We start from the raw sequence: 14,617 nt of genomic DNA, 5'->3' as shown, positions 1-14,617 counted from the left end.
GAGTGATTGATCTTACTCATGCTTGAAACCCTTCTGTGGCTTATAGCTTGATTGCTTATTACTAATTGCTCTTGGTGATCTGGCTTTTATAAGTCTCTTCTGCCATACTTCCCTGTTTCCTCCAGCTTTATCTGAACTGCTTTGTTTTTACTCTTTGTCTTTACTCCTATACTTCTCCCATTCTCTACCTAGTTCATTCCTATTCACCGTTAGAGACATCTCTAGCTTTGCTTTACTGTTTTGGGAAAACCTCCTTCCCTCTGTTCCTGTTTGTGTTTTTTGTTTTATTTATTTATTTATTTATTTATTTATTTATTTATTTATTTATTTATTTATTTTGCTATCTAAGACTTTGTATGTGTATTCTGTAGCATTTTATCACTGTAGGCTAATGCTATGGATGGTTTACTTCTCTGTCTCTTGGCCCTTTGATGGTAAGACCTTTCATGGCTTATTTTTCCTTCTTTCTCCCCCACTTTCTTATATGGTATCACGTACACAGTGGGCACTCAATAAATATTAAATAATTTACCAGGTGAATTTCCATGTCTGTTCTCATCATGTGTACACACACTAGTGTTGGCTCTGTTTGGATGATGGATGGGCATTTCAAGTTTGAATATTACCTCTGAAAATATCCTTTGTTTTCATACTGAGCTATTTGTAGTTCTCAAATCACATCATGGTCTTGCTCCTCTCCTGGAGCATGGCACGTACGTCTTGTTAATTGCTATAAACCTTTGCAGGTTTGAGTTAGCTACAGGACTGAGTCCCTAAAGAGAGAAGTGTTTCTATTTACATCTGCATTTCCAGTGTATAACCAGCATATGGCATATAATACGTAGCGACTTAGGCAGAGTTAGAGGAATGGGTATGTAGGTTTTAAATAGGGTTTTTATGTCCCTTCACCTCCCCCATCAAAATCAGCAGCAGATGTTCATAGAGAACAACTTGGCATGCAATAAATATTTTCATAATGCCAACAGCAACATTTTCTAACTGCTTATAGAAATGCATTAAATTAAAAAGGGAAAGTGAGTCTCTATTTCTGTTTATAGATACTTCAAATCTGTCATGGAAGAAAGTAGGTCATATTTACATCAATACAATTTAAATTAACAGAGAAAATTAGATATAAACTAGTGCTGCCTTAGTCCAGTGGCCTTCCAAATATTTTTGCTTGTGTGTTCTCTAAATAATTTTGAAAAACAATATACTCCTTTGCATGTTTTTAAGTTGATGGTGTCTGAAATGTTTGTCAAGAGTTTAGATAGTTACAGGGCACCTGGATGGCTCAGTTGGTTGGGTGTTGGACTCTTTGATTTCAGCTCAGGTCATGATCTCATGGTTTATGGGACTGAGCCCTGCATCAGGCTCTGTGCTGTCCACACGGAACCTGCTTTGGATTCTATCCCTCTCCCTCTCTGCTCCTCTCCCCCTCTCATGTGCTCTCTCAAATTAACATTAAAAAAAAGAGTTTCAGTTGTTAAAAAGGATCTGATTTCTAGACTTGCATATTGTGATTATGTTTTACTTTTATCAAAACCTTGGAGTTTTTGCCTGTTGATTGAAATTAACTTGTTCTTATATATCCCTATGACAACCATCTTATTTCTTAATTGTAAATCTGTGATAGATAAGGCATGGGGTCTTGCTGTTAATATCTGGGCTGGAAGGAATAAAGCACATACATCCTCTTTAGTATTTTTTCCTGAACTTATTTTTGCTTTATTTTTTTTATTTATTAAAAAAACCTTTTTTTAATGTTTATTTATTTTTGAGAGACAGAGAGAGAGAGTGCAAGAAGCAGGGGTGGGGCAGAGAGAGAGGGAGACAGAATCCGAAGCAGGCTCCAGACTCTGAGCTGTTAGCACAGAGCCCGATGCCGGGCTCTACCTCATGAACTGTGAGATCATGATCTGAGCCGAAGTCGGATGCTTAACTGACCGAGCCACCCAGACGCCCCAATATTTTTTGCTTTATTCTTTTTTTTTTTTTTTTAAATTTTTTTTTCAACGTTTTTTTTTTATTTTATTTTTGGGACAGAGAGAGACAGAGCATGAACGGGGGAGGGGCAGAGAGAGAGGGAGACACAGAATCGGAAACAGGCTCCAGGCTCCGAGCTGTCAGCACAGAGCCCGACGCGGGGCTCGAACTCACGGACCGCAAGATCGTGACCTGGCTGAAGTCGGCCGCTTAACCGACTGCGCCACCCAGGCGCCCCTTTTTTGCTTTATTCTTAAGGGACTTTCAGTATTAATGGATTCTTGAATTGCATTTACCCTACCCTTCAAAGTTTTTTATATCCAGGGAAATGCCCTATAATAAGACTGGGATAGCTGAGAAAATACTTTTCTTTGGTCAAGTGGGAGAAAATTGTAAGGAAAGTGTGGGTTAAGGAAGATTTGTAGGACACAGACTTTGTCAGGCAAATCAGTTTTAGGAAGGAGTAAACACAGAAGTTGAAGAAAGTTACAGGGTTTAGACCTCTTTTTGTGCCATGGACTCTTTGACAATTTAGTGAAGCCTGTATCCTCAAGAGTATTATTTTTGCAGTCAACTGCTCTACCACTGAGCTTTACCCCTACTCAAGAGTATTATTTTTGGTTCAGCTCATCAGTTTCTACAAAAGCCTCAGGGATTCCACTGGGATTACATGGAGTATATAGATCAGTAGGGAAAATTGGTATTTTAACATTATTGAGTTTTTCAATTCATAAACACAATCTTTCCTTTTTTTTTTTTTTTAAGTTTTTTATATTTATTTATTTATTTATTTATTTATTTATTTATTTATTTATAGAACATGCACATGCATATGCACGGAGGAGGGACAGAGGGAAAGACAGAATCTTAAGCAGACTCCACACCGAGTGAGGAGCTGACATGGGGCTCAATCTCAGGATCATGAAATCATGACCTGAGCCGAAATCAGTAGTTGGTCGCTTAACCAACTGAGGCACCCTGGTGCCCCCACAATCTTTCCTTTAAGACTTCTTCAGTTTTTCTCAGCAGTTTTTGTTATTTTCATTGTACAAGTCTTATATATCTTTTAAATTTAGATAGGTGTTTCATGTTCTTGAGATGGTATTTTTGAAATTTCAGTGTTTGTTTCTAGTATAAATAGTCTTTTAAAAAATTGTTTTTAATGATTATTTTTGAGAGAGACAGAGCGTGAGTGGGGGAGGGGCAAAGAAAGAGGGAGACACAGAATCTGAAGCAGACTCCAGGCTCTGAGCTGTCAGCACAGAGCTTGACTCAGGGCTTGAACCCGTGAACCATGAGATCATGACCTGAGCCGAAGTGGGAGTTTAACGAACCAAGCCACCCAGGTGCCCCAGAAATAGTCTTTTTTTAAAAAATATTCCATTCTTACATTCTACTGTAATGCTAAACTCATATTCTAGTAGCATTTTTGTAGATTCCTTCTGACTTTAATTGTACATGATCTGAATACCTTTTTATTTTGTTCTCTTAATTGCTTTGGCTAAGACCTCCATTAGAATTTTGAACTGAAGTGGTAAAAGTAAATATTTTTACTTTAGGAAGAAAGCAATCAATCTTTTATTTTTAAATATAATAGTAGCTGTAGGTATTCAAAGATTCTATTTATCAGATTGATGAAGTTCCTTTCTTTCCTTCTTTACTTCCTTCCTTTTTTAAAGTAGGCTCCATGCCCAATGTGGGGCTTGAACTCACAACCCTGAGATTAGGAGCATCATGCTCTATCAACTGAGCCAGCCAGGAGCCCTGAGGAAGTTTTTTTTTGTTTTTTTGTTTTCCTGTTCTAAGCTGAGAATTTTTATTGTGAATATGTATTGAATTTTGTTAAAAATCTTTTTTGCCTTTATTGAGATGATCATATGCCCCTCCCCCATTATGTAGTTAGTATGGTGAATTACATGAATTTGTGTTTTTTTTTTAAATTTTTTTTTTTAATCTTTATTTTTATTTTTTGAGAGAGAGAAAGAGAGACAGAGCATGAGCCGGGGAGGAGCAGAGAGAGAGAGGGAGACACAGAATCTGAAACAGGCTCCAGGCTCTGAGCTATCAGCACAGAGCCCGATGAGGGGCTCTAACTCACAAACTGCGAGATTATGACCTGAGTGAAGCCGGACACTCAAGCGACTGGGCCACCCAGGCGCCCCTACGTGAATTTGTTTTGAGTGTTAAATCAACCTTGCGTTCCTTAGATGAATCTCACTTGGTTATAGGGTTGGGTTTATTGGATTTGATGTGCTAATATTTTGTTAAGGATTTTTGCATGTTGATGACAAATATTGGTATGCAGTTTTCTTGGGTCATTAGTTGTTGGTATCAGGACAATACTGACTATATAACATGACATGAAAATTGTTCTCTCTGTGTTCTAGAAGAGCTTGTACAGATCTGGTTTTTATTTTTTCCTTAAATATTTGATAGAATTCAACAGGGAAGCCATTTGAGCCTGGAGTATATTTTGTGGTAAAGGTTGTAGTTATGAATTGGATTTCTTTTATGTAGGACTATTCTGAGTTCCTGTTCCTTCTTAAGTCAATTGTTTTGGCTTTCAAGGATTTTTTCCATTTCATCCAAGTTGTTGAATTAATTGGCATAAAGTCATCTGTAATACCTTATTGTTTAAAATCTGGGATTTATATAAGATTAGAATCTGTAGGATTTCCTCTATTTCTGATATTGGTCATTTGTGTCTTTAAACATTTTCTTAATGTAGCTAGTGGCTTTTTAAAGCCATAGTTTTTGGCTTCATTGATTTTTCTTTTATTTCTGTAAAATAGAGTGTTACATTAAATTCAGTGTGTTTCATTGATTTCTACTCATTATTTTCTTTTTCCTACTTAATTTGAGTTTAGTTGTTTTTTTTATTTTTTCCCCTAGCTTTCTAAGATGGAAGGTGACAGCACTAATTTTGGCGTTTTTCCCCCCTCATATAAACATTTAAAGTTGTGTCTTTTCCACTAGTCACCAGCTTGCCTACATCCCACAGATTTTTACTTTTCAGTCACCTCAAAGTATTTAAAAATTTCTGTGACTTATTTATTTTAGCCCTTGGGTTATTGAGAAGTATTTAATACATATTTGAGAAGTTCAAATATGTTTTGCATTTTTTTTTAAAGATATTTACCTACTACTTATTTCTAGTTTAATTTCATTGTGGTCAAATAATGTATTTTATATTTCAGTAGTTTTACATATGTTGAGATTTGTTTTATGGCCAAGAATATAGTTAGTCTTTTTTTAATTTTTTTAATTTTTTAAAATTATTTTTGAGAGAGAGAGAGAGAGAGAGAGAGCAAGCAGGGAAGGGGCAGAGAGAGGGAGACACAATCGGAAGCAGGCTCCAGATTCTGAGTGCTCAGCACAGAGTCCGACGCGGGGCTCGAACTCACAGACCGCGAGATCATGACCTGAGCTGTAGTTGGCCGCCCAACCGACAAAGCCACCCAGGAGCCCCAAGAATATAGTTAGTCTTAATTAATGTTCCATGTACACATGAAAACAAAATGCATTCTGCTCTTGTCAAGTAGGATATTATGGGTGGGTCATGTTGTTTGATAGTGTTGTTTATGTCTTCTATATCCTTACTGATTTTTTTTTTGTCTGCTCAGTCTATGTCCATTTATTTCTGAAAGAGGATCCTTGAAGTCTCTAAGTATAATTATGGATTTGTCTGTTTCTTTCAGTCATTTTTTTGCTGTCTTTATTTCAAAGCTCTTATTCAGTGTGTGTGTACACATTGAAGATTTTATGTTTTCTTGATGAAGTGACATCTTTGTTATTATGAAATGTTGCCTATTCTGTTTGTAATTAATATAGCCACTCTTGCTTGGTATATTTTAACATTTTTTCAGTTTTAAGTCATCCTGTAATGTGGACTTTTTTTTTTTAATGTTTATTATTTATTTTAAGAGAGACAGCAAGAATGTGCATGAGCTGGGGAGGGGCAGAGAGAGAGGGAGAGAGAGAGAATCCCAAGCAGGCTCCAGTGTGGGACTTGATCCCATGACCATGAGATAATGACCTGAGCTGAAATCAAGAGTCAGACACTTACTCAACTGAGCCACCTCGACACCCCTGGAGTGGATTTCTTGTTAGCAGTACATAGTTGGGTCTTGCTTTTTAATCTAGTTTGACAGTTTCATCTTTTAATTGGAATTTTAAATCATTTACACTTAATGTAATTATTTGTAGGGTCAGGTTTAAATCTGCTCTCTTGCTATTTGTTTTCTACTTGTTACAGTTGCTCTTTGTTCCTTTCTTCCTCTTTTCCTACATCTTTTTGTATTCATCTTATTTTAGGATTCCATTTTATTTCCATTATTGACTTTTTAGCTGTATCTATTATTTTACTTATTAGTCTAGGATTTAATGTGTTTTTAATTTGCTATAATCTATTTTCAAGTGATGTTATATTACTTGAAATATAATAGAAGAATCTCTCAAATATATACTTCCATTTCTTCTCTCCTGTGCTTGTTTTGTTTTGTCATATTTTTTACTTCTACATATACCTATATATATATATATATATATATATAGGTATATGTATTTTGTTTTTTTGCTTTAAATGATCAGTTATCTTTTAAAAATAACTTGAGAAGTTTTTTTATAAACCCACGTAATTTTTATTTCTAGTGTCCTCCATTCTTTTTATGGATTCACATTTCCATCTGGTATCTTTTTCCTTCTGTTTGAAGGACTTCTTTTAATATCTCTTCTAGTGAATATTTGTTGGCAACAAATTCTCTCAGATTTTGTTTTCCTGAAGAAATATTTCACATTTATTTTTGAAAGTTTTTTTTTCCCCCTGCCTTATAGAATTCTAGGTTGACAGGTGTTTTTGTTTTTTTTGTTTGTTTTTTTTAGCACTTTACAGACCTCCATTCAGTTGTTCCCTGGCTTGTATAGTTTCTGATTAGAAGTCTGTGGAAAATTCTTATCTTTTTTCCTTTCTATGTAATTTTCCTGTTCCCTCTGGCTGCTTTTAAGATTTTCTCTTACTGACTTTTAGCTATTTAATATGACATGTCCAAACATGGTTTTCTGTTTATCCTGCTTGTGGTTTATTGAATTTCTTGACACCTTGTATAGTTTTCATCAAATTCAGAAACATTTTGGCCATTATGCTTTCCAATGTTATTTTTCCCTTTTCCTTCTTACTTTTGGGATTCAGTTATATATGTTATACTGTGATATTGTCCCACAGGTCATTGAGACTTTGTTCATTTTTTTTTTCCCTAGGCTTTTACTCTACCTTCAGGTTTTACTAATTTTTTTTCCTACTTTCTCTAATTTGTTAATCATATTCTCTAAATTTTTTATTTGAAATATTTTACTTTTTATCTCTAGAATTTTCATTTGGGTTTTTAAAAAAAGACCCTATTTTCTTCATTATGTTCATGTTTTCCTTGAAATACTTAGATATGTGATAGATTTTTTTTTTTAAGTTTATTTATTTTGAGAGACAGTGAGTGAACAGGGGAGGGCAGATAGAGAAGGAGAGAGAAGATCCCAAGCCGATTCTGTGCTGCCAACACAGAGCCCAATAGGGGGCTCAAACTCACGAACTGTGAGATCATGACCTGAGCCTAAACCAGGAGTTGGATACTTAACCAACTGAGCTTTCATTATGATAGCTTTTTAATGTTTTTAATGTCTATAACCTATCATTTTGGAGGATTTATTGACTGATTTGTTCTTGATTATGAGCACATTTTCTTGCTTCTTGGCAAATCTAATATTTATTGATTGCATGGTGAACATTGTGAATGTTACATTGTTAGGTTTCTGAAATTTTTTTTGTCTTTCTTTCATGAATATTGGGTTTCATTCTGGTCAGTTAAGTAATTCATGATTAGTTTGATCATTTGAGACTTACTTTTAGTTTTTTAGGGCAGGTTTAGAGTAGATTTTACTCTGAGAACAGTTTATCTCACTACTAAGGCATGGTTCTTTTGGGGTTTCTACTGAATGCTTTGGTTGAGCATTGAGGCCTCTACTCTAGCTGGTGAGAAATTAAATGAATTGCAGCCCTGTGTGGACTCTGGAACTATTCAGCTTACAGCTCTCTAGTTGGTCCTTGCCTGACCTGGTGGAGTTTCATACCATGTGTGGGCATCTTAGTGTTCAACAGTGCATCAGATTTCTCTGAAAATTTCTGAGCTCTTTCTTAGCATAGTTTCCTTCTCTCTTTCTCTTTCTTTCTCTCTTGTTCCCTAATTTTCCCCTTTCTCTTTGAAATTGTATCCCAGAACTCCTAGGCACTTCTGCATCCTTGAACTCCAATTTGTCTCAACTCTTTTAAAAAAAAAAATTTTTTTTTTAACATTTATTTATTTTTGAGACAGAGAGAGACAGAGCATGAACGGGGGAGGGTCAGAGAGAGAGGAAGACACAGAATCCTTAGCAGGGTCCAGGCTCCGAGCTGTCAGCACAGAGCCTGACGCGGGGCTCCAACTCACGAGCTGTGAGATCATGACCTGAGCCGCAGTCAGATGCTTAACCAACTGAGCCGCCAAGGAGCCCCTCTCCTCAACTCTTTAACTCAGCTAGACCGCTGCTTGGAATTCTGCTCTCTACTCTGTGGTTTGCAGTGTACCTCTAGGCAGAAAGCTGGAGCAATCCTGGGGTTCACCTTGTTAGTTTGCTTTCTCATTGGGATTACCTACCTGTGCTGCCTGAAAACATTTATTTCATACGTTTTGTCCAGCTTCTAGCTGCTTAAGGTAAGAGGATAAATTCAGTCTTTGTTCCTACATCATGGCCAGAAGTGTGTAAAATTTTAAAAATATTTTATGAGGGGTGCCTAGGTGACTCAGTCCGTTAAGCATCTGACTCTTGATTTTGACTCAGGTCATGATCTCACAGTTTATGAGTTGGAGCCCTGCATTGGGCTCCGCACTAACAGGGTAGAGCCTGCTTGGGATTCTCTCTCTGCCCCTCCTTCCCTCTCTCTTTCAAAAATAAATAAATATTAAAAGAAAAAATATCTTATGACTTACTGCTTGTGCATGTTTTACTGTCCTTTTGCCATCAATGCTTTTCTTCTAGAAGATATTCTTGAGTGATTTCATAGGTCAACAGTAGTTATTTTACTTATTATTTTTAAAATTTCTCCAAATGCTTCTCTTTGTCTCTCTTTTTTTTAATGCTTATTTATTTATTTTGAGAGAGAGAGAGTGTATGCAAGCATAAGCTGGGGAGAGGGGCAGGGAGAGGGAGAGAGAGAATCCCAAGCAGGCTCCATGCCCAGCACAGAGCCCGATGTGGGGCTTGATCCTATGACCATGAGATCCTGACCTGAGCTGAAACCAACAGTTGGATGCATAACCAACCAAGCCACCAAGGCGCCTTATATCATTATTATTTTTTATTTTTCTGAAGTTTATTTATTTATTTTTGTAATCTTATACCCAACTTGGGGCTCAAACTTACGACCCCCAGATCAAGAATCATAAGTTCTTGTGACTGAGGCTGCCAGGTGCCCCTCAATGATTATTTTATTAGTGAATGAAACTTGTATCAAATACAAACTTCTTGTTTAGTATAGATAGCATTAGCTCCTTTCAGGTTTTATATGGCTGTTTTTAGTCTGAAGAAAGTTTTGGGCCCTCTAATACCCTTAAAGTGTTGCGGGTTCATGTTATATAGTTGAACAACATTCATGTCAGCGTCAAGTGTCTTTTCTCTTCCTGGTCTGTAATAATTGAGGTTGAAAGGAACAGTTTGGTTCCTAGATTTAAATTGCATTAGAATGTATTGGGTTCTTTGAAGACAAAACCAACATGTAGCTTTTATACTCTAGAATTGTTTCATTCCCTTTTGGGGGTATATTAAGTTTTCAGACTAAATAATGAACATTAAGTGCTGAAAAACAAGTAAAAACAAATGATCAACGTTCCCCCGTTCCCTTGTGTTTCTAGGTAACTACTCAATATTGCAGCCATGGAGTCCATGCTTAATAAGTTAAAGAGTACTGTTACGAAAGTAACAGCTGATGTCACTAGTGCTGTAATGGGAAACCCTGTCACTAGAGAATTTGATGTTGGTCGACACATTGCCAGTGGTGGCAATGGGCTAGCTTGGAAGATTTTCAATGGCACAAAAAAGTCAACAAAACAGGTAAGTTTTAATTCAGAGTCCATTGGCAAAAAATGCCAATGTTAATAAGTAGTATAATGTGCATATATGTTTTTATGTTAAGAAATGCCAAAAGTAATGGGTTCTTTACTTCTCATTTCCATCTAATGAAGTCATACAAAAATAAACGCTTTTAAACATGCCCTGAATCTCCTGGTTACAAATATATTGTTTGATATATCACCCCATCTTGTAATTTAATTTTGATTACTTAATAAAATAAATGTTTCTGTTGAGTAAAGGAGCATATTAGATTTTTAGCAAAGTATTTGTTTTGGAATAAAAATTGTGTTCCTTTTCAAATTTGTCAGTAAGCTATTGGCAAAATACTCAGTTAAATTTTCCAACATTAAATGCATTCTTATTTAGTGCATTCTTATTCCCCTTTTATTTTATATAAAATAAAAGTCTATTTTCTGGAAAATAGACTTCTGTAACATTCTTTTGTGTTTAACTTGATTTTATTATCAGAAGGGGGTACATTTGTGGAATAGTTGGTAAATGTGTTTTGAGATACACTGATTTCAAAGTTATTTTAAAAGTAACTGTTCTTTTAGCAGAGTCATTTGAATGAGTTGTATTTTTATTTTTTATTTTTTAATTTGACTTAAGAGAGCAACAGATGGTTCTCAGAAATGTGGAGGATTGTTAGTGTTAAATTTTACTAACAGTTTTCTGTTGGAATTTTTAAAGGATTGAAAAACCTCCAGGTTTAAAACCTCTGTAGAAATATATTCTTTAAAAATAAAAATTACTGTTTCTAAAAGTACTTTTATTTCTCTACAAGTGAAACATATGGATTGTAAGGCGTTTGGGATTTATTACACATATTTTCCAGTAACTGTCACAGTCATACAGTTGTGGATATACATTATTTGTGACTTTTCCAAAATCAGCTTATTTACCAAACAAGTATATTAAAGACTCAATTGGCTTTGGTTATCCTTTTATGAAGTAGGAACCTTGGTCTTGTGATAGATTGCTGGTATGTGGTATGTATCTGACTGTAAATCTTGTTTTTATTGCCATTTGGTTGGAAGTCTTTAAGTTCAGAGCTGATCTTATCTTAAATGCTGATTGATTTGTCATTTTTCAACATTGTTTTCTCAGTTCACCAAGCTCACTAAAATATAAGTGGTTTCTGGAGTATTGAATGCTTAAAAAGCTATTAATGAGGCCACGAAGTTATGTAAATGATCAACCTCCAACACTAGCTTTTATAATCAGTTATATTATTGGCAAATCAAAGAACACCAAATGTACTAAATTTTGCATTATTTATTAAGGATGTAACCTAATAGTGTCTTTGTGCTTAACCGAAAGAGTTTCTAGGTGTTTGTGTTTATATCAGTAGTTCATATGCTGAAATTCTCTGATAATGTTGAAGCTTCTGTTGTTCATAGAACATGAAAACCAGGCACAAATAATAGGTAATTGGTTAGATATTGCACAATAATACAGCCATTCTCACTGCTCACTGCCAGAATTGGGTTCTCTTAGGAAACCACTATATCCCCCACCCCCCACACCCAAATTTATTGCTTTGTGGAAAAAGATAGTTTTGGAATGTATTCGTGGTTTTGTGGATGGATCTACATTCTTGGATGTAGTTTTGAATCTTCTTTCTTTGCCTCTTTCAAACCTATGGTGTTTTAAACTGAGTATCCTATCTGGACTACTGGCTAGTTCCTTAAGGAATAGCTACATCTGTAACCACCTTGGAGTTGAAGCCTCATTTTAATTTTTCCCTTACTCGAAGTTTTAATTCTTTTTTAGTTATCTCATTTTTTATTAAAAGGGAATCATAGAAGATAGATAATCTGGACCTGTGCTATCCAGTATGGTAACCACAAGCTACATATGCCTGTTTCAATTCGTAAAAACTAATTTTGGTTGCAGTAGTCACATTTGGAATGTTCCTTAGCAATATATGGCTAGTACTACTATACTAGACATTGCAGGCATAGAACTTTCTATCATCACAGAAAGTTATGTATGACAGTGTTGATCTTAGAGAAGCCAGGAGAAAAATAATGAAAGGGATATTCTTCTTGGTCTTTTTCCCCCCACATAAAGGGACACTGAGACTGAGAGCTTTTTTTTTTTTTTTTTTTAAAAACTCTCGCAGTTTTTCTTGATCTAGCATACAGTGTACTTGATTGCATTTGTGTTTTTAGCAGATTATATGATCTTAAATTTGACTTTGAAGTAAACATCAGGTTAGTACTAGGGCTAGGAGATTCTCTCTGTGTACTTTTTGCCAAAGTTATTTGAAGTTCACAACAGTACGCGATGAATTATAATTTCAGATCATGTACAACTTTTGACTTTTTAACCTAAATGAAGGTTTCTGAGAGGAGTGGAGTAGTAATAAAAGCACCTACAGAACAGATGAAAAAAAGTACATATTTATGAAACCTGGAATGTAGCAAGATAAAAAGAATTGGTAAATAAAAATTTACTTGTGTGCATGGTAACGTCATTGTACCTGATTGGACGTCTGTTATTATTATTATTCTGGCTTTATGCTTCCAAAACCAGTTTTTGCTAGTTTTTATTGTTTTTGAAAGACATTCATTGAAGAAACATCTCATAGTAATTCATGAAGTGCAATGAACAATTCCTAAGAGTTTCAAGAAAAGTGTAAAGTTGATTTTTTTTTTGCAACTAAATAAGGTGTTTAGGCTAGGTTTGTATACAAAATAATTTTGTATGCAAAATTAAGATTTTTAAAAGCTATTATTTGGGTAAGCTTAACCAAACACAACTTGTAAACATGTTAAAATGGATAATTAATTATAGCTTCTTAGCATTTGAAGCTACTATTTAGACTTAAATACTATTCAGTTTCGTTTTTGAGTGTTCATTTAGAAGCAGCTCTTAGTTCCTAACCCTTACTCTTTCTAGAATCTCAATAGAGATGTAAGACATTTCAGGGTGACATTTATGGAATGAAAATTGTGCCTATTTAGAGTTTTAAATATAAATGTATTTTTAAGAACTTATGCAGAACAGTGCACAAATCATGAGCGTATAGCTTGATGAATGTTCATAGTGAGCACACCTGTATAACCAGTATCCAGATCAAGGAACATTGCTAATATTCATATCTTCTCGTAGTCATTACCTCTCCCCACCTTCTCTAGGGGTAACTGCTATATGGTCCTTTGACACTTGAGAGTAACTTTTCCTGTTTTTGAATTTTATTTAAATGGAATCATGGTATATGTGCTCCTGTAGTTTGGCTTCCATTCCTTAAATGTATGTTCATGGGATATATCTATGTTGCTGAACATAGCAGTTTTTCATTAATATATGGGGAACTTCTATGAACATTCTTAATGTGCCATTGGTATATATGACACATTATCTAGACATGGAATTGCTGGGTAATAGTGGTAGTGTTTGTTCAGCGTCAGTTTTTCCAGAGCGGTTGTATCCATCAGCATTTATAGTTTCTTCGCATTCCTGCCAAACTTTTTTGTAGTCTTTTTTATTTTAGGCATTCTGAGCAGAAGATATACTTTTATCTTATTTGTTCAATTTGCTCACCATAAGTGTTGCTACCATTTGTCACCACACAATGCTATTTACCATTGACTATATTCCCTATGCTGTACCTTTTATCCCCGTGATTTATTTATTCCATAACTGGAAGCCTCTACCTCCCACTCTTCACTCATTTTGCCCATCTTCTCATCTGGCAACCATTAGTTTGTTCTCTGTATTTATGGGTCTGTTTCTGCTTTTTGTTTGTTTATTCATTTGTTTTGTTTTTTAGATTCCACATATAAGTGAAATCATATGGTATGATTTTCTGGTCTGACTTATTTCACTCAGCATAATACCCTCTAGGTCCATCCATGTTGTCGCAAATGGCAAGATCTCAGGGTCATTTAATTTTTGAAAATTCAGTGAAATATTCCTTACTCCTCTACTTCTGAAACTTTTATGATGTCTAATAGGTAGTTAATTACTGGGTATTGAGTTTGTTCTGCTGTGTTTCTGTTATAACTTTGTAAAACTGACTTTGTAGTTCTGCAGAGTAGCATGTTTAGGATTAAAATGGTATCTAAATATAGGTGTTCTTTTCAAACATATTCTTATTTCCTTTATAAAGAATATTTATTTTAGAGAGATTTCTGAGATAAATGCCCTTAATTGGATTTCGTTAACTTTTCTAGTTTTTTTTTTTTTCAACGTTTTTTATTTATTTTTGGGACAGAGAGACACAGAGCATGAACGGGGGAGGGGCAGAGAGAGAGGGAGACACAGAATCGGAAACAGGCTCCAGGCTCCGAGCCATCAGCCCAGAGCCTGACGCGGGGCTCGAACTCACGGACCGCGAGATCGTGACCTGGCTGAAGTCGGACGCTTAACCGACTGCGCCACCCAGGCGCCCCAACTTTTCTAGTTTTTAAATTCTACTTTATTACACAAACCATTGAAGGGAAATCTTTGGCCAAATTATATGTAT

The 14,617-nt window shown here is 35.3% G+C and overlaps 1 protein-coding gene across 3 annotated transcripts in view; it reads left to right on the top strand.

Annotated features, from left to right (window-relative positions):
- The window catches only part of SCYL2 (SCY1 like pseudokinase 2), a 70,483-nt gene that overhangs the window by 6,602 nt on the left and 49,264 nt on the right, over positions 1–14,617 (top strand). For all 3 annotated transcript variants that reach the window (XM_058741660.1, XM_058741659.1, XM_058741661.1), the window contains one exon: positions 9,924–10,122. In XM_058741660.1, coding sequence (XP_058597643.1) covers positions 9,946–10,122 — 177 coding nt within the window. In that variant the 5' untranslated portion in view covers positions 9,924–9,945. The remainder of the gene's footprint in view (positions 1–9,923; positions 10,123–14,617) is intronic.

Source organism: Neofelis nebulosa, chromosome 8, assembly GCF_028018385.1.
Source record: "Neofelis nebulosa isolate mNeoNeb1 chromosome 8, mNeoNeb1.pri, whole genome shotgun sequence".
In the NCBI taxonomy this organism is placed as follows: domain Eukaryota; kingdom Metazoa; phylum Chordata; class Mammalia; order Carnivora; family Felidae; genus Neofelis; species Neofelis nebulosa.
Note: the sequence above shows the minus strand (reverse complement) of the source record. Positions and strands in the feature narration are given on the sequence as shown.